This window comes from Candoia aspera, chromosome 2 (assembly GCF_035149785.1).
Source record: "Candoia aspera isolate rCanAsp1 chromosome 2, rCanAsp1.hap2, whole genome shotgun sequence".
Classification (NCBI taxonomy): Eukaryota; Metazoa; Chordata; class Lepidosauria; order Squamata; family Boidae; genus Candoia; species Candoia aspera.
The window spans coordinates 156797501-156816562 of record NC_086154.1 but is presented as its reverse complement, the minus strand read 5'-3'; the positions used below and the strand labels follow the sequence as shown (position 1 = coordinate 156816562).

At 40.6% G+C, this 19062-nt stretch overlaps 1 protein-coding gene across 1 annotated transcript in view; it reads right to left on the bottom strand.

Annotated features, from left to right (window-relative positions):
* Window positions 1-13242: 13242 nt before the first annotated feature.
* The window catches only part of LOC134491043 (alpha-2-macroglobulin-like protein 1), a 47666-nt gene continuing 41846 nt past the window's right edge, over window positions 13243-19062 (bottom strand). Inside the window, exons 31-35 of the mRNA XM_063294526.1 lie at window positions 17580-17670; window positions 16637-16705; window positions 15890-15992; window positions 14597-14638; window positions 13243-13973 (exon numbers count right to left, since the gene is read on the bottom strand). Coding sequence (XP_063150596.1) covers window positions 13948-13973; window positions 14597-14638; window positions 15890-15992; window positions 16637-16705; window positions 17580-17670 — 331 coding nt within the window. The 3' untranslated portion in view covers window positions 13243-13947. The remainder of the gene's footprint in view (window positions 13974-14596; window positions 14639-15889; window positions 15993-16636; window positions 16706-17579; window positions 17671-19062) is intronic.

Here is a 19062-nt window from a genome sequence, read left to right as displayed (position 1 = left end):
TTAAGGCCCACTCAACCTCACTCTTCAGGATGTCTGGCTCTAGCTCACTGACCACACCGTCAAAGCTATCCCCGATATTGTTATCCTTCCTATACAGGTCTTCTGTATATTCTTGCCACCTTTTCTTGATCTCTTCTTCTTCTGTTAGGTCCTTGCCATCTTTGTTTTTGATCATACCCAGTTTTGCCTGGAATTTACCTCCAATGTTTCTAATTTTCTGGAAGAGGTCTCTTGTCCTTCCTATTCTGTTGTCTTCTTCCACTTCCGCACATTGCTTGTTTAAAAATAATTCCTTATCTCTTCTGGCTAACCTCTGGAATTTTGCATTTAATTGGGCATATCTCCCCTTATCACTGTTGCCTTTTGCTTTCCTTCTTTCTTGGGCTACTTCTAGTGTCTCAGCAGACAGCCATTTTGCCTTCTTGGTTTTCTCTTTCTTTGGGATGTATTTTGTTGCCGCCTCCTGAACAATGCTGCCAACTTCTGTCCAGAGTTCTTCTGGGACCCTATCTACTAAGTCCAGTCCCTTAAATCTATTCTTCACCTCCACTGCATATTCCTTAGGAATATTAGTGAGCTCATATCTAGCTGATCTGTGGGTCTTCCCTAATCTCTTGAGTCTGATCCTAAATTGTGCAATAAGAAGTTCGTGATCGGAACTACAGTCAGCTCCAGGCCTTGTTTTTACCGAGTGTACAGATGTCCGCCACCTTTGGCTGCAAAGGATGTAATCAATCTGATTTCGGTGTTGTCCATCTGGTGAAGTCCATGTATAAAGCCTTCTCTTAGGTTGTTGGAAGAGAGTGTTTGTTATGCAGAGTGAATTGTCTTGGCAAAATTCTATCAGCCTATGTCCTGCTTCATTTTGTTCTCCCAGGCCATACTTACCTGTAATTCGAGGTGTCATTTGACTGCCCACCTTAGCATTCCAGTCTCCTGTGATGAAAATAACATCTCTTTTAGGCGTGTTGTCCAGTAGGTGCTGCAGATCCTCATAGAACTGCTCTACTTCAGCTTCTTCAGCATCTGTGGTTGGGGCGTATATTTGGATCACTGTGATGTTAGATGGCTTGCCCTGAATTCGAATTGAGATCATTCTGTCGTTTTTTAGGTTGTATCCAAGCACTGCTTTAGCCACTTTACTATTAATTATGAAGGCTACTCCATTTCTTCTGTGGTCCTCTTGTCCACAGTAGTAGATCTGGTGGTCATTTGATGTGAAGTGGCCCATTCCAGTCCATTTCAGTTCACTGACGCCCAGAATGTCTATCTTAAGTTACAGATAACTATGTGTAATCAAGGGCAAGGTTGTTCTTATCTTAAATCAGTCATGCTTTGTTCCTGATATGGTATGCAGGAAGGTGAGTTAATGATGCCTATAACTTGCTTGCTCGCTCTTGTCTTCTCCTAAGAGAATTTCAAAGCCTTCTTCGGCTGCTGGTATTATTCCGATTAATTGGGATTAAGGATATAGTTTTCCTCTATTGTTTCTTAGAAGGAATCTGCTCTGTCCTCATTTCTCCTTTCTTCTCACAGACCATTTGGATCAACTCCACACCACCAGTGTTTCTACCATCCCCCAATTCCTCACAAAGCAGTTTGAACTCAACTCGCAATCAGCTTCACTTCTGCCAACCTGAAACCACAGAGAATACGGTTCTTCTAGAAACACGATCAGTCAATCAGTGTTCATTCTCCAGTTGACTCACAGGAGAGTACAAAAACATCGTTTAATCATTGACCTTGTCCTCATTGTCCTCATCCTTCCTCTGTACAAAAAAGGGAAAAACAACAACAATGGCTAATGACCCACCACCATCCATGATTTCCAGTACTTATTTGTATGCATTTCTTTGGTAGTTTGCCAAAACATTTGAGGAATTGCCATGCTGGGAAGTTACAGGAAAGAGCTATGTACAAAAATGTAAATAAAAGCATTGAATAGTGGTAGATTGGTTTGCTCTCCTCTGATCATCTGACAATTTGGCCAGACCAACTACTTCCTTTAGGATGCAACTCATCTGGCCCTGGAGATTTACATTATTCAAACCAAAAGGGATTCCCCAACCATGTTTCTATTAATCTCAAGTTTCATCCCACCCTTTATAATGTCCAGGTGGAACGTATCATTTTTTGTTGGAGACTGACCCAAAACAGGAATTGCCCTTTCTTTCCTCTTAGTATTTTGTCTTCTTCACTGAGCAGCTGATGCACTGGTTCTTTTCTCTTCCTTTTATTGTGTGGGTATCTAAACACGTTCTCTTTCTTGTTCTTAGCATCCTTTTGGTTGAACTTCTGACTTCCTGACACCAGCTACTGTCTACAGTTTTGAGCAGCTCCCTGTCTGTATTCTTCCTCTGGGTCCGGGGCCCCTGTCCAGTTCCTGCACCTGTCCATTTTTGTTTTCGGATCTTCACAAAGCTTCTTCTGTAGCCAGGCCGGCTTCTTCAGCTGCCCTCTCTCACCTGTGGTGGTTCCTTTTTCCATGAGCTTCTCTTGCCATTGGATCATTCGAACCCGGGCCTTTTTTAAAATCCAAAATACTTTTCTGACTATGCTCAGTTTTAGTTTTCCTTGTAATCAAGCATTTAACATGATCGCTTTACGCAGCAGTGTAAATATAAGCATTTTGAGTAAGGTTTCTAAAGTTTACACCAATAGGTACTGCAAATTGCTTGGAGTGCAAAAAAGGGGGAAGTCAGATATTAAATATTTATCTATATTATTTTTAGGGGTGCTTTTCTTTTTTAACATTTATAAATAATAATATAGTGGAGACTTTGGCATTAAGCTCAAACATTTATATTTCTTTTTTATATGATGAAAATAACTCAATGTACTTTGGTTGGTATGGTTTATTTTTATTGTTCTATTGAGCAATAACTGTATAACTTCAGTAATTATCTGTCCATTTATTGATATTACCTTTTTTGAAAACACAGCTTTGTTTTAAATAAAAATAAAAAATGTGTGTCATGGGTACTGATGGTGAGCAGGAAGGGGCCCCTATCCAGGGGGGAAAATGCATGCGTAGTTTAGAGGCCTTGAACTGTCCTTCAAAGAAACTCAGAGCAGACCCGCCTTGAGTTTTGGGTTTATCTGTGTGGGTTTCCCACACTCTTTCAGTTTGGCAGGATTCTTACTACTAGAGTCTACAATAAACACTAGAGACCTACTTACTGTCTCAGTGTAGTACTTCGCTCTAAGTTAGGACAATATGTTTTCTATATTGATTAGTACAAGTTGAGGATAAATGATCCTGTTGTGCTTCCTCCATCCTCTGAAAGAGAATCAATGGAGGGGAAACAAGAATATTTTGCAGGAAGCAGAAAGAATCAATAGGAAGACTTTAGAATTCCAAAAAGGAGATCACGGAAACACTGAGAGTCCTATGAGAATGACTTCTTTGTAAGTTAAAGTACTGGCAAAAGTTAGATAAGACCTATGATAAAAAGAACAGCTGGGCAAGCCCCAAAGGAAACTTAAGTTGACCAAAATCAAGAAAGACTTTGGGGCCATAAATGCATTGCCAGAGCTCTGACTTATGAACAAATCTATGGCACTCTGAAACAATACCTTCCTTACCTTAATTAAATAAATACATTTAAATAAATGAATTAAAAAATAAAAAAGTTTTAATAAAACTTCAGTGTTGGTCTTGTACTTGGGTTGTTCATTCTAATGATTCTGCAGTATAGGACTGATTAGTTTGGCCCATATGGCGGGTGGGGGAGGCAAGGCCATGTCAGCAGAATTGCATTTATCTTTATTGTCCTTTGATCAGGTGAGGATCTCAGCCAAATCACACTCTCCTAGCACAATGCCAGGTGGAGTCTTTCAAGACCCCCAATAGTCACAGGTCATCCCAGTGGCCACCTGAATGGAATGCTGGACATAAAATAAGCAAGCCTCATTGCAGCAGCAGCCCCCGACCCCCACCCCACCCCACCCCACCCCACCCCACCCCAAATGATCCAAAGGCAACTGGGCAGATGTGCATACCAGAAGCAAAGCAGGACATCCCACAGCCCAGAATGCCTAATGTCCAGGGCTATGCCCACAACATAGCCTACTATCTGAGGAATTAAACTTAACGCTCTTTTGCCCCAGAGTGCACGACCAAAGCCAATGAGGGTTTCAGGGTTTTTATTTATTTTTTTAAAAGAAACTTTACTGAATTTTCAACATACAAATAAAATATAAAAAGATAGAAAGAGCTTAAAGAAAGAGTAAAGAAAAGAGAGACAAACTAAAAAGTGCAGAAAGAAAGAAATATAGCAAAAAGAGTGACTTCTGACCTTCTCCAGCACTCTTACTCTACTTTTAATTATACCATACATTATTTCTATGATCTTATATCAACCTAATCATCAAATCCCAAAATCAAGACTTGGTCTTTTTCAGTCACAAGCAAGAAGTCCAGAAGTGGTTTCCAAGTAGAAACAAAATTAGACAAATTATTTTCGCTAATCAATGTAGTCAGTTTCACCATCTCTGCCAGTTCCATTCATTTTATCATCTACTCTTCCACTGTAGGAATTTGTACATCCATCAAACCTAAAAGCAAAACCTCTGGTTTCATCTTAAGAATGTTTTGAATTATAATACATAGTGCTCCCAATATTTCTTCGCTTTCTTACACATCCACCAGAGATGATAAAAAATGCCTTCACCTTGAGAACATGTCCAGCATACATTTGATATTCCCTTATACATCTTCGACAACTTAGCAGGAGTTAAATACCAGCAATACATCATCTTACAAAAATTCTCTTTTAGATTATAATTCAATGTAAATTTCAAACCTTTGTTCCACATGTTCTCCCATTGATCAAGCATGATATTTTATCCAAAATTCTTTGCCCATTTAGTCATACAGCCTTTAACATACTCATCCTCCAAGTTCATTTGCAATAAGAGTTTACACATCTTATCAATAACGTGTTTGTCATTAATGCACAAATCCACTTCAAACTGGACTTTTTCATCTACAAAATTATAAATCTTATCCAAATTTAATTGATCTGTTAGTTGTGCATAAGTAAACCAAAGACAAGTATAACCCTCCATGTCTAATTTTTCTCTTGTTTTTAACTTAGGTTCTCCTTCAACAAAAGTTAATAGCTTAAGTTCACCATGTTGGTTTCACATTCATCTCTCTTCTGAAAAAGGCTTCTTGGGGTGACAACCATAAAGGAACTTCAGGGGAAAATCTTGTTTTATATTTATGCCAAACTCTCAATATGGCACGCCTAATAAAATTATTTTTAAAATCTATATTAACCTTAGCTTTCTCATACCACAAATAGCTGTGCCACCCAAATCTTAAATCATGACCTTCCAACTCTAATAATTTCTTGTTTCTCAAAGTCACCCATTCTTTCATCCATAGAAAACAACAAGGATCAAAATATAACTTTAGATCAGGAAGTCCTTAACACCCCTCTTTCTTTAGCATCTTGCAACAATTTGTATTTAACTCTGGTTTTTTACCTTGCCAAATAAACTTAGAAATATCTTTTTGCCATTGTTTAAATGGTACATCCATTGTCAGCATTGGTACTGTCTGAAATAAAAATAACATCCTGGGTAAAACATTCATCATAATCACAGAAACCCTTCCCAACAATGATAATTGAAGTTTATCTCTTATTTATTAATACGTCTTTTTAACATTATTCCTGAACATAATTACTCTGAATGTACAATTCATATTTGACAATATAATCTGCAAATATTTAATCTTTTTTCAATTTTAAAACCAGGCTTATTCATCCAAGTCTCTTGATCTATAGTCATATTTTTAACCAACATCTTTGTTTTTTGTTTATTTATTTTAAAACCAGCTAATGCCCCAAAGTCCTTCAATTTCTTCATCAAATGTTTGATACCATTCAAAGGTTCTTGTAAAATCAAAACTAAGTCATTGGCAAAAGCCCTCAATTTCTAAACTTCTTTTTTAATTTTCAAACCCTTTATTCTTTCATCTTGTCTAATATCTCTATTTAGCACTTTCAGGACCAAACTAAAAAGCAAAGGGGGCAAAGGACATCCTTGTCTTGTCCCTTTCGGTATCTCACACAGTTTAGTCAAATCACCATTAACAGTAATATGTGCCTGTTGAGGTCTATACATCAACGAGGGTTGCAGGGTCTTTAAACAAGAGCTTCATTTATTTAATAAAACTAAAGAGGAAAAGAATAAAACAGTAACAAAAGCAATACAACAGCAGCAACAAAATTATACATCAAAGGCCTTAATACATACACACTACCTATAAAGTTTTACGTGATAGCTTCAATAAAGGATGACAATAGTTCATTGTAATCATCAATGCATAATCTATGTCTGTGAGTAACTTGTTCATAAGTTGCAACATCAGGTCTTCCATTGACTGGGTATCTGGGGCCATAAATGTGTCTTTCCAATGTTTAAGGAGTGGTCTCTTAGCAATAAGAAGGGCACAGAGAATCCATTCTCATTGTCCAGCTGTCAGTTTCCATGTAGAATGTACATAGTTCAAAAGAATATGGGCATCAGGAAATATTTGCAATTATTTCTTCCCAGCACATAATAACTTCTGGTTATTGCAAAAATATATCTTTTAATGAAGTGATATTCTCGTTGCATTTCCAACAGTACGATGATTTATTCATTCCTCTTCTATACAAATGCAATAGGGCTCAATAAATCTGAAGTTTTTGTTATTGTTGTTGTTGACTAAGATGTAATCCATATTGGGATTTTTGGTATTAAAGGTTAAAATGTTGATATTAAGGTTAAAATTGTTTCCCATTGTTTAGACAAAATGGGGGTGCTCACTTCCTTGTGACATTCCGTTTTTAAAATGTGCATAACAAATTGCTTTATTGATAACAGCCATGTATAAAAACTAATTTTGGTTCCTCCATATTTGGCTAAGGGAATATAAATATCTGGTCTATAAATGTTATCAAAACCTTTTTCCACATTAAGCAATATGAAGGGGAAATATTGGATAAAAGGTTTGATAGCTTTCTGAGGGGCTGCCTATTGCTGAAGTCACTAAAGATAGAAGTACATTATAGGAACACGGCAAGCAAATGTCAGGAAACTGTCATAAAGAAGAAGGAAGTGAGAATTTGGAAATTGCTGAAGCTTGCTGAATTAACCATTTCCATGGTTATGCATCATCCAGCCAGACCATTGATTCAACTGCCTAGGAGTGTAAGCAAGGGTACTATATAAACCATTGTCCAGCTGTTGAGGGTAGGCAGCAGCAGCTTGGATTCTTCTACAGCACAGCACATCAATGTTTAACTCGCAGTTAAGAGCACAGTCTCCATTCACTAAAGGGCTAAGGGAATTTTCCCCAGCACATAGAATCCCAGCTTGATCTTCTGTATTCATTCAAATTGATCAAATTTACTACCAGCTGAATGTCACCTGATCTGTGTCTAGTCTTAATAACACCCACTTGATCATTCTTTTTTTTTTAAAGAATTTTATTAAATTTCAGAAAAAAGACAAAAGATACAGAAAACAAAAAAACTACAAAAAAAGAAAAAAGGAAAAGAACTTAAAAAGTGTGGAAACGCAAGAGAAAATTTGTTTAAATAGATTACAAAAACAAGTGACTTCCAACTTTAAACAACAAGGATATACAGCAATTTCCCATAATCAATCCCTTACTCTATATTAAACCAAAATCACATTATTTTTATAAGTCAACCCCTTAGCACATTATAAAAATCACTAAATACATGGTTCCCTCCCCTTATATTAAAAGAAAAGAAAAAGTATAAATCATCTAATCAACCCCCCCCAAAATAACAATTACTTAATTATTCCCTTCCTACTACTATTCTATACATTCCTGTCTACTGTAATAAAAATAAAAAACATGCAAATTGTCTGCCATTGCAATTAATAATACAAGAAACATGAATTAATTTTATTAAAAAAAACCCTTAATAATCCCAATCATTAATGATAAGTAAAATCATCCAAAGCCAAAAGACCATCCAGATAAATATTTTTAGCCCCTTAACCCACTTCAAAATGGACCAAAGCATTTACATATCCCCATAATAAACACAGAGCTATTTTCTTAAAGAAATCAAACAGCCTCACAAAGACAGGCTTCTCTTCAGACAACCTCCCATACATAATAACCCCTTCTTTTCCATAGCATTCCATTAGAAAATCAAAGTCACTCATGTCTTGCAAGTCAATTTCTCTGTTAAACTTCTTCAATTCAGCATTGTCAATTTCATCCTGCATTTCAACAGAAGCCCCCATCTCATTCTTAGAAGAGACATTTCCATGCTGTTAAATTCTTCAACTTCATCCACAGTATCCTCAACCAGTTGGCACATTTTAGACCACGTATTTTCCACAATGCTCTGAATGTCTTGCATAATAACTTGGCAGGAATCAGAAAAAATCTGCTTAATATCTGCTTTAATATCCTGATGGAAGTCAGAGAAAGCCTGGTTAAGATCATCCATGTCTCACGCAGTAAATTATGGCACCCCCTGGATACTTAACCAGCAACAGTAAAAGCTAATGGAAAATTTCCAATCTGAATTAAGATAAGATAGCAGTCCTAACAGTCAGGAACCACGCTGAGACGAGGAACAGGTCGCTAGTGTTTTAATACTGCTACATTAGACAGAAAATCCTAACAAACTGAAGAAGCGTGGGAAAACCCAGACAGATAAACCCCAAAAGTCAAGGCGGGTCTGTTCTGTGTCTCTTTGAATGGCTGCTCAACTCCTCCCTACTACGCATGCGTTTCCCCCCCCCCCTGGATAAGGGCCCCCTCCTGCTCACCATCAGTGCTCATGACATCACCCTCCCCTCCAGATTTACATTCCATTTCAGCTCCCTCCTCTCTAGAGTTCCTTCCTTCCTCCCTCCAAAGTCTCATGAGAGGCCATCTCCCCCTCCAAGCTCCCATGGCAACTGGGCAACGATGGAAATTCTTCAAAGGAAAACTCCTCCAAGGACGAATCAGTGCTGCTCTCTAGGTCTGATAACGCTTCTGGTCGAGGTGGCTGCTTCTGGAAAATAGCTAGATAATTAGAAGATTCTTCCCCCCTCCCCCTTGGGAAATGCAAGCCGGAGGTGGAGGGCTGCAGCTCCCCCTCCTCCTCTCGCTTTGGCCTCAGAGCCTCTGGCGGGGGTGGAGGTTGCCAACTTACGAATTCTTCTGCTTAGGATTCCTCTGCTTGCTCAGTCAAGTGAGGAATCTCTGGTAGAGTAAAAAAGTAAAAGTTCAGAACGGCAGATTCAACGTGTAGGAAAAATGCTAAAATCCTGAGGAAGAGCGCACGTGGGAAAATGCCAGAGATGTGCATGCACCAGGGCTGGTTCAGCGATTCCATCAGCTTTTCCCTCACAAACCCAAGCCTCGCACTCTACATGCTTCTTCAGTTTGTTAGGATTTTCTGTCTAATGTAGCAGTAATAAAACACTAGAGACCTATTTCTCGTCTCAGCGTGGTTCCTGACTGTTAGGACAAAACCAGCCTGAGTCCGAAAAAACTGCCATGATGCCAGTTCTGCCCGTGGAGCTAGCAGGCACAGCTGTTCAGTCTGCCATGTTCCCACCAGAAGTCACACCCACTTTATCATTCTTAACCACTGAAAAAATTACTGGAAGTCTAATAGTAAAAACAGCAGTTAAACATTTTAATATCTACATTGATCAGAAAAATATGTTAATAACTCGCACTTAATGCATGTTCTTTACCAAGCTTTGGTACAACTGTGATATATGCTTCATTAAATGAAGATAAAATACCATTTTTAAAGATCTGATTGTATAGTTGATGGAGTTTAGAAGCAACTATATCAATAAATGTTTTATATCATTCCAGAGAAAATGCATCCAGGCCTGGAGCTTTACCATTAGTCAAAATAATTGCTTTTCTCTCATTCATAGTCAAAGGAAAAAATAACAATTGCTGTGAGGAATCTAATTGTGGAAGTTCAATTTTAGCAAAAACCTCTCTATTATCTTCAGGTAAATTATTCAGCTTACTATATTAGTCAGAATAAAATTTTAAAATTGAAACAATGTCTTGCAGAGAAATATACATCTTATATTAATGGCTGTAAAGTATTTTTTCATCTCTTTTTCATTTCTAGTGGTTTACCAAGATCCTGTCAGGACTTGCACCATCTCCCCAATATTTTTGATGTAAACATGTTAATTTAAAATCAGTTCACTGTGATAAGATGTTCAAACGCATAGTTTATTGTATACATTGACAGTAGGACATTTGCCCATCTGTGTCTAAGGAGTTTTCAATTGATCTTTCTAATTAGTCTCATGTATATTTTAAATGGTTAAAAGTAGAAAACAATTCCAAGGAGATACCAGGAAGAATTTTCTGACTGTACAAGCTGCCACATGAAGTGGTGAGTTTGCCTTCATTGGAGGTCTTCAAACAGAGGCTGTATAGATAGCTTAGAGAGGCTCTAACGCAGCTAAGAGACCCCCCCATTGATCAAGGGGTTAGACTAGATGACCCCTAAATCCCTTCTCGCTCAATTACTCTATCATGCCAGGGAGGGAGGGTAGCTGGGGGGGGGGGGGGGAAGAGATCCACATGAAAGCCAAAGTGCCAGGGGTGCTGTTGAGGTGGTTTGGTCTTGGATGTGGTTGCCCTTCTCCTTTGGGACTGGGGTGCAACTTGGGGGTCCTCCTGGACTCACAACTACCTGATGAGCAGGTGGCAGCTGCGGCCAGGAGGACCTTTGCACAGGTTCATCTTGCGTGCCAGTTGTGCCTTTTCCACAACCAGGAGGCCCTTCAGATGGTCACTCATGCACTGGTCACTTCACAACTGGATATCACAACACACTTTACATGAGGCTGCCTTTGAAGACCACCCAGAAGCTACAGGTGGTTGAGAATGCAGTGGTGCAAGCAGCAGCAGGTGCTTCTTGTCATGCCCATGTGTTTTTTGCATGACCTTGTTTTTCTTATGCATAGCATCATCTTTTCATGACTTCTACCTTGTTGGAGCTTCTTAGTAGGGGGCAGGAAATCCTCATTTAATTGGTGCCTGGATGTAGTGGGCTGGTATAGCTATTGGTGTGCATCTGCCTGGCAGAGAACTGGTGTGTGTGGGGGGGGGGAGGGGGAGATCGTGTAGGGATTTTTTTTGTGTGCACAAAAAAGATCGTGTAGGGATTTTTTTTGTGTGCACTAGTCGGAATACATGACAGGGTGGCTGTCCACTGGGGGGAGTGGCTGAAGTTGTCAGTGATATTCCTTACTGAGGCTGGCAGTCACGGATGCAGTTCTTGGAAATAATCTTTTGTACGTTTCGGCCCTTGGGAGTCAGCCATTACCATCTTCTGAAGAGTTGTTCATATACCTTTGGGAGCACGTGGGAACATCTCAGATTTTTTTCAGTTGTTTAAGTGCAAGAGGCTCCACTGAGGCCCCCCGCCCCCATCACTTTCACAGTTGCTTGTAAATACTGCAGGAAGCACACAAGCAGAGGGAAGGGAAGGGGAAGGGAGGGGAGGGGAGGGATGGCTTGCTTGCTTCCCTGCAGCCTACGGGCACCAGGAGGCAGATTCAGTTGCTGCTGGGACTCTACCATTTGTGGTTGGTTCTGCAACCATCAGCTGCAAAAAGGTGACTGAGATATTCCCACCTGGTTTGCATTGGAGGGCTGTCACAGAGAAGAGGGTGTGGATTTGTTCTGCCCAGTGCCTGAGAGTAGAATAGGAACCAATGATCGGAAGCGTTATAGATACAGGTCCAAACTTGAAATAACAAGTTTCCTGACTGTGAGAGCTATTAGGCAGCGGAACAGACTGTTTCCTGGAATCATTGGTGCTGCGTCACCGGAGGTTTTCAAACAAAGGTTGGACAGCCATTTCTCTGTGATGGTCTAAGGATCCGTACCCTGGGCAGGGGTTGCTCTAGAAGATCTCCAAATTTCTTCCAACTCTATGATCCTAGGATTGGGTTTAGGTGTTCCCTTTACTTGATCAGGTGGGGTTAGTTTAACTCCATACATGATTGGATTTGGGGTTCAGTTTAATCTTTTAAATTTTACCTGACTGGATCCCATTTTGGTGTTCCCACAACATGGTTAACCTCCTCCCCCACTGACCCAGTTAGGTATGCCACAGGAGCAAGCCTTGCATGTGCCTTTAGTGGTCCTTCTTTCTTCTGTATACAATCAGGCTGAGAGGCTGCAAGGTAAAAGCGCTCCTTAGTGTCGGTCAGCAAAATGGCCATGACCGTAGATGTGATTGAACCCTTCCACCATTGTCCTCTGTGAGATGTTCTGTTCTCGGTTGTTGGAATAAAGTGCAGCATCCTGAAGCAGGGAATTCTTACCAGACCTAGGCAAAATCATAAAATCAAAACAGGAAAAATCCTTGGAAATCATTTGGATCAACACAGTATTGCAGAATGCAGAAACTGCAACACCGGATGTAGCTATAGCATATCATGCAGGCAGCTGTCCTGTCTCGAGTTTACTGTACATGGATGTTCTGGCTGTTGCATGTAAAGCTCTTGTTTGCACCACATACTTGTTCTCCGCATTTCCTTCTAAAGGTCTCTGTTCTAAGCATGCGTGGAATTGCCCCTCCCTCTCCAATACACAAGACGTGTGGTTTAATTATATCGTGCAGGGGTTCCACTTTGCTGGTAGTTTAACTGGATACTGTTTTGCACCATATCCTATACTCTGCTCTTGGGAAGGGGGCAGTATCATCATAGGGCACTGGAAGAGAAATGGGGTAAAGAGCTGCTCTCTCAACATAGACAAAATATGGTGTCAGTTGTGCTTCTCCCATCCTGCTCACTACTCCATTTTGCCAAATTCTTCAATATCACGGTTCCTGCTGTAGCAAATGGCTCAGTATGTCAAAATGTCTAAGCAATTTTATGCTACTCCTCTCATAGGAGTGCTGAATTCGCATGGTAATTAGCATAGAGACTTCTGCTGGGAGAAATTAGATGTTTACATTTTGCAAATAGATAAAGGAGATATATTTATTGTCCCCCCGTAGGGGAGAGATGGGCGGTGAATAAATTTATAAAATAAAATAAAAATAAATGTAGAATGTACAGAGAGACCACCACCATTGTAGTAAATGATTTGGGCTTTGAAGCAGTTATGAGGACCTCAGTATTATCACATAGACAATTGCATTGACACAGCAGAAGCCTTCCTCCCACCAAAAATCATCCTATTCCAGAAAATAACAATCCTTGAAAGAGTAACAGTATATCTGCATATTTATTTAAACTGTATAACAATCCTGCAGTCTTCAGTAGCTTCTCTTTCTCAGACACCGTAATTTTCCGAATGCCTATTTTGAACTGAGATTTCTAATCTGATCCGCTGTCTGCATATTTCTTCTTTTGTCCAGTGATGGCCTTTGGGGAAGGGCTGAAGGTGGGCAGGAGGGCGGAAGACCCCTGGGAAGCCTCTTGCTCCCATTCCCAGCCATGTTTTGTCAGAAAAAAGCAGGCAAGGACTCTCCATGTCCTTTCACATACCAAATTCTCTCTCAAAACGTGCTTCCAGAAGTGCTGTCACAATTTATGTGTATGTGTTTGCAAGGAGTGGAACTAAGATTTTAGAAGTCACGTCTTGGGAGCAATGACAGCATCTCCCCATCTCCTCATACATGAGTGGAAGGTAAGTTTTAACTTTCCTCCATTACGCCAACCGTTCCTCAATCAACCCAAAGTCGGGGAAACTTCGGGAGCAGCAGGTGATGCAGCAGGGAGCAAACTGGGCGGGGCCTGCGGGCAGGAGGGGAAACTGGTGAGCTCCCACTGTGGATGCAGAACTTGAGTTCAAACGTACAGAGAAACACGCAGGGTCCACCTGCACCGGTTTACAGTCTTTGAAAGCAAGAATTACAAAGGCGGAAGATCAGCTCCAGCAGCTCCAGTGTTCGTTCCCCTAACAGAGGATTAGTTGTGATCTTCTTTTGCAGTCTCTGTAAGATATGCAGAGAAAATGAGACACGACGGCCTGAGACCGTGTAGGACTATTTCCCCCCAAAAGACGTTTCTTGTCACGTCTGCCGTAGCCTTGGGTCTTATCAGGCAATCGGAAAGTATGCCCACACCCACTGCCTTAGTCACAACTGTTCCTCGGCACCACATAGATGCACACAAGAAGAGCTCAGGATGAACTCTGGGCATCCTTGTTCCTCATTCCCAGCTGCAAATACTTCTACCAACAATCGTTACCCCAAGATCTGTGCAGGGCAGCAGCAGCCAAAAGAGAAACTGACCTGAGGTTCAGGCAGGGTTAATCATTTCCAAAAGCATCCCCTTTCTATGGAGTCTCACCCGCCAACACTTATAAGAGTGATTTAAAACGTAAGAAGGGAAATGGGCAGCGGGAGGTCTTTCAATATGGTTGGGGTGCAAAGATGGCATTGCATCCCTCCACGTGTCTCATTCTCCAGGAAGAAAAGCTTCTGAGCAAGCCAACGATTAGAAAGAAATCAATGGATACTGCTTAGCCAGCCAATGGCATTTTTCAATTGTTGTAAATTAAATCCCTCTTGCGCTTTCTAGAATGGGCCCCAGAATAACCGCATCTCTTCCTTACCTGCGCTGCAAGGAGCATTATATTCAGTAATCAAATTGTCATCTATGTGCGTGCGAAAGAAAGAGAAAATAATAGGTGAGACAAAGCCCAAAAGCACCCTCTCCAAACCCTCCTGCAGGGGTTGTAGCTCTTCAGTACTTGGAGGGTCACCGATTCTCCGATTCTGCTGTGGGATAGTCCCAAAAAGTGCAGCTACCAGCTTTAATTAGATCTGCTTTAATTTGGATCCCTGCACTGAGCAGAGGTTGGCCTCAGTTGCCAAATGGCCCCTCCAAATCTTTGATTCTATCTAGCATTTCGTTCCTCCCCAATTTCTCAAAGACACCACGTAAAGGATTAGCTGGACCATCAGCAAGTTCCCTCTTTCCCAAAGATGTATTTCATCAGGCTGTGGGGACCAAAACTCATTCAGAACAAATAGATATTCCTGATTAGGTTTCTATCAGTCTCAAGCTTTCCTCCTGTGTCTCGGTTTTGTTTATCACCGTTGCTTACTGAACCTATGAGAAGACTAAGATAAAGTAGGAATTGCCCAGCTCGACCGTTTATGACTCTTTGAATTTTGCTCTCTTAATAGACCAGCTGATGAATGTTGCTTTTCTTTTCATTTTAAAGCCCTTCTCATTTGTCTTACTCAATTAAAGAGACCTGATCCTCCTCTGTCTTCCTACACCCTCTGAAGAGAGAGTGACCAGTACAGTAGCAGAAATTACACACTGCTTAGAAGGGTCACATTTCACAGATGTGACGTAAGCCTCTCTTAACCATACTAGCACGTTTCAGCCAAACATATTTTAATAGTCCTTGTGAGGTGCAATCCATATTGTACCAGCAGACCGTCACCTAAGTAAGTTAAATCATTATTCCAGAAACTATATCCCATCAAAACATTTGCAGAGCCAGTTACTCACTTACAGTTCAGCATGTTTTTCCCTTTCTAGTCCTTTCTAGCTGTATATAAACTATGGTTTCCACTATGCTTCTTTCAGGGGCTCCTTTCCAATCCCATGCATGCCAGTTGGGTCATATTACTGTTGGATCTAATGTCATTAAAAAATCGCAAATGAACCTACTTTCTGAAAGGATACTGTCAGGGACCGAGCAATTTACATGGATAAATGCTAACATATGGGTTACTCAAAGAGTTCATCAGCATGCAGCGTGCAGGTAGTCACTATGGAAAGGCACAAAAGGACTGGAATAAAACGTGGGGCATAATCCGAATCGTGGAGCTCTCTATAAATACCCTTGTTGATCAATTAAACCCATTTCTTTTACGACTGGAACGCTTACCTGGATGATAATAATCGTAGACTTTCACTATGGCTGCCTTCAGATCCCACACTTCTGTTTCCTGCTCCACAAAGAAGCTATAGCTTTGAACATTATTATCCAACTGGAATGGAAGAGGAGAAAACAATGCAAAAAGCTATGTTGATCCATTAGGGAATAACAACAAAATATTAGTAGGGTAATGTTTGTATTAGAACCGTTGCAAAGGGGCAGAGAAGCTTTGAGTTCCTCAGAATTCTAATTCTGGTTAACTATTAAGTAAAAATGAGGAAAGGGCGCCCAGTTACATACAGCTACTCCCTGGCCCTTTAGACTACAGATAATGTCCTAGATCGCCTTTCTCAACCTTTTGACCCTGGAGGAATCCGTGAAATATTTTTAAGGCCTCGGGGAACCCCTGCACATTCAGGCTGAAATATAGACCACACATTACAAAATCATTATATTTGCTTCATGTGTAGGCCTGTATATACGCACTAACAGTGTTCTTAAAGTAAAAATAAAGAATGAAATTTACCTCTTTAATGTGAAGTTGCCCGAATTTGAAATAATTTTTTAAATAAATCGTGATCTCCCAGGGAACCCCTAGTGACCTCTCGTGGAACCCTGGCTGAGAAGCCCTGCCTTAGATCCATGCCAGCTTTCCTCCATTCCCACAGGGCTATCACCTGAATGAATACTACAGAGTGCTTTCTCCATTTCTCTCTGGTTTATGGCAAATTGGACAGAGATATTCTTAGCTCTCACCTGATCCAGGTAAATGCTTATCTTCTCAGGATCAAACTCCACCTTTTTAACCAATGGCTTATCTAGCAGCTGTTAGAATGTAGAAAATTAAAAAAAAAGACTGCTGTTAATCAACACTGGGATAGCCTTAATTCAGGCTATGCAATATTTTCAGGCCAAGCACCAGTTCTGGTTTTTGAGTAGGCATCCTCCAACAAGTGGGCAGGACCAGGGCAAAGTAATGGGCAAGTCAGGACAAAAATAAGGGTGATGTGATTCAATTAATATGATTATCCCTTGAATTAACTTTGCCTTCTGTAACATTAGAAATTGCAGTCCATCAACAACTTTTGAAGGGGACCCTTAGGGACACAACACACCTGGAACTTTGCTTCTGAGCTTCAGCTACTACACACCTGTTAATCTAACTATCATTCACTTGGGGGGGGGGATTTACTGCCTGCTAAAAACTGACAATGCAGAAGCAATTTTTGTAAATAGAATTGTACTTCTCTTCACAATTGTTCCAAAGAAAATTAATAAATCATTAACATTTCAAGAAACAAAGATTTAATTACATCATATTGCATAATGGTAAAGGAAAAAAGAAGCCTAGGAATGAATGAGCAGGACCTGGCAGGGGCTGCTGCAAACTATACTTCAGCAGCATCTCAAGAGCCAAAGACTGCCCATCCCTGTTCCAGAAAGATGAAAAGGGAACGTTGCATTCTAGCAGGTATTTACAGGCAATCAATTATTTCTGTAATGACAGCCTTCATTGTGACACATTTCTGACAGCTAAAGTTATTTTAGAATAGATCGGTTTTCGCTGTCATGGCTGTTTAAAAGTTCTTCTATCACTGATTTTGTGGGTATCTTAAATCCATCTTCTGAACTCTAAATAACAATGCAATCAGGTGAAATGTTCAAGTAAAGGTTTGAAAAAAGATCCCAAATATCTTACCTCCTTTACAGATTTCTTTATGGGAATATACCCAGATAGCATATTCACCTCCAACAGAACCATGTTGCTTGCCTCTCGACGGCCTGTGTAACTGCAGAGGAAAAGGAAGGAAGTTTAAAGAAGCAAAGAATTGTCATAACACTGGAAAAGAGGAATCTGATTAGCTTCATTCATTCTGAGGGAGGGGTGAGATTTCTCACTTGGGGTTTGGATGGCCTCTCAGGCATACCTAGAACATACAATCTCCACCTCATTTTCTGACTAGGCCTACTGTCAAACAAGAATTTGGGCAAGATTGCCTTGACCTCTTTACGCATATGTAGCCTCATTTGGAGGACTGCAGCTTATTTTTATTTTTCTATATTGTACTGTGGTTAGTTTTCAAAGTGCTTTGGAATAAGTATCTAGAGCAGCAGCCAGCTGGATTTGTCTGCTGCAAATTTTCTTGCAGGACAGCTTGGCTGTGTTGAGACGGGGTCTGATTTCTGGCCAAGTTGCCACTTTTCTATTTGAGGTGGACTGCACAATATAATGCCTTATGCAGGAATCAATTTCCGTGAAATATTTTGTTGTGAAGAAACTTGCCACAGTCCATCCCTACTAGCAGGTGGATTGTATTTTTGGACTGTAATATATCTGGCTCATCTGGCTCAGTATCTCTTCCCTTTGACCTGTTTCATCTCTTCCCCTGTCCTGGTCACAGCTGTGAATACATATACAGGTACTTCACACACCTGCTGGTCCTCTCCTCCTCTTCAACATTCCAGAATGATAAAACACTCATATATCCCTGTGCCTTGTGGCAATTCCTCCTACAGAAATTTAGGTGTCCCTATATTTGTTAAGTATGGGAGAAGCTGCTGCTTGCAACAAAACCTTTATAACCAAATTCATTGTCAGCTAAGGTTAATTAATATGCAAAAAAGTGTGGTGGAAGTTTGTTGGTTCAAGATGTTATAAGAGCACACATCTCAGAAGTTTCAGTCAGCAGTCCAAAAATGAGGAAAGATGGGAGCTGTAATTCAGCAATGTGTGGATGATCAGGTTGCCCAAGCCTGGCATACAGGAATTATGCCCAGAGAAGAAAGGCTGAGTTTTTATCTCCTAAAAGGTTGGCAGCTGCTCTCTTTTTCCTCCTCAGAATCAGAACTGCCATATGGGCACGCAAGGCTACAGGAATATTTTCTTTATAAGGAATACCTGATCGGAGGTAGAACACTCATCTTTCTATATGCCCAGGCAGGGAGGACCGACAGAAGTAGTTTCCAAATGAGCCCCTGAGCGGGACGTGTGGAGAGCTCCAAGTTCTCTTCCATGCTCTTCCACTGCAGACTCTCAGGCCTCCTTGCGATGGCAAGAAGACAGCCTGCTAACTGTCTAGCGAGGACACGTCCTCACAATGGAGCCTCCATCTTGGTACCAACCTGCTGCTGAAGCAGGCTGGATATGGATCGAAGCAGTGTTTTCCATCAGGAAAGGCAAT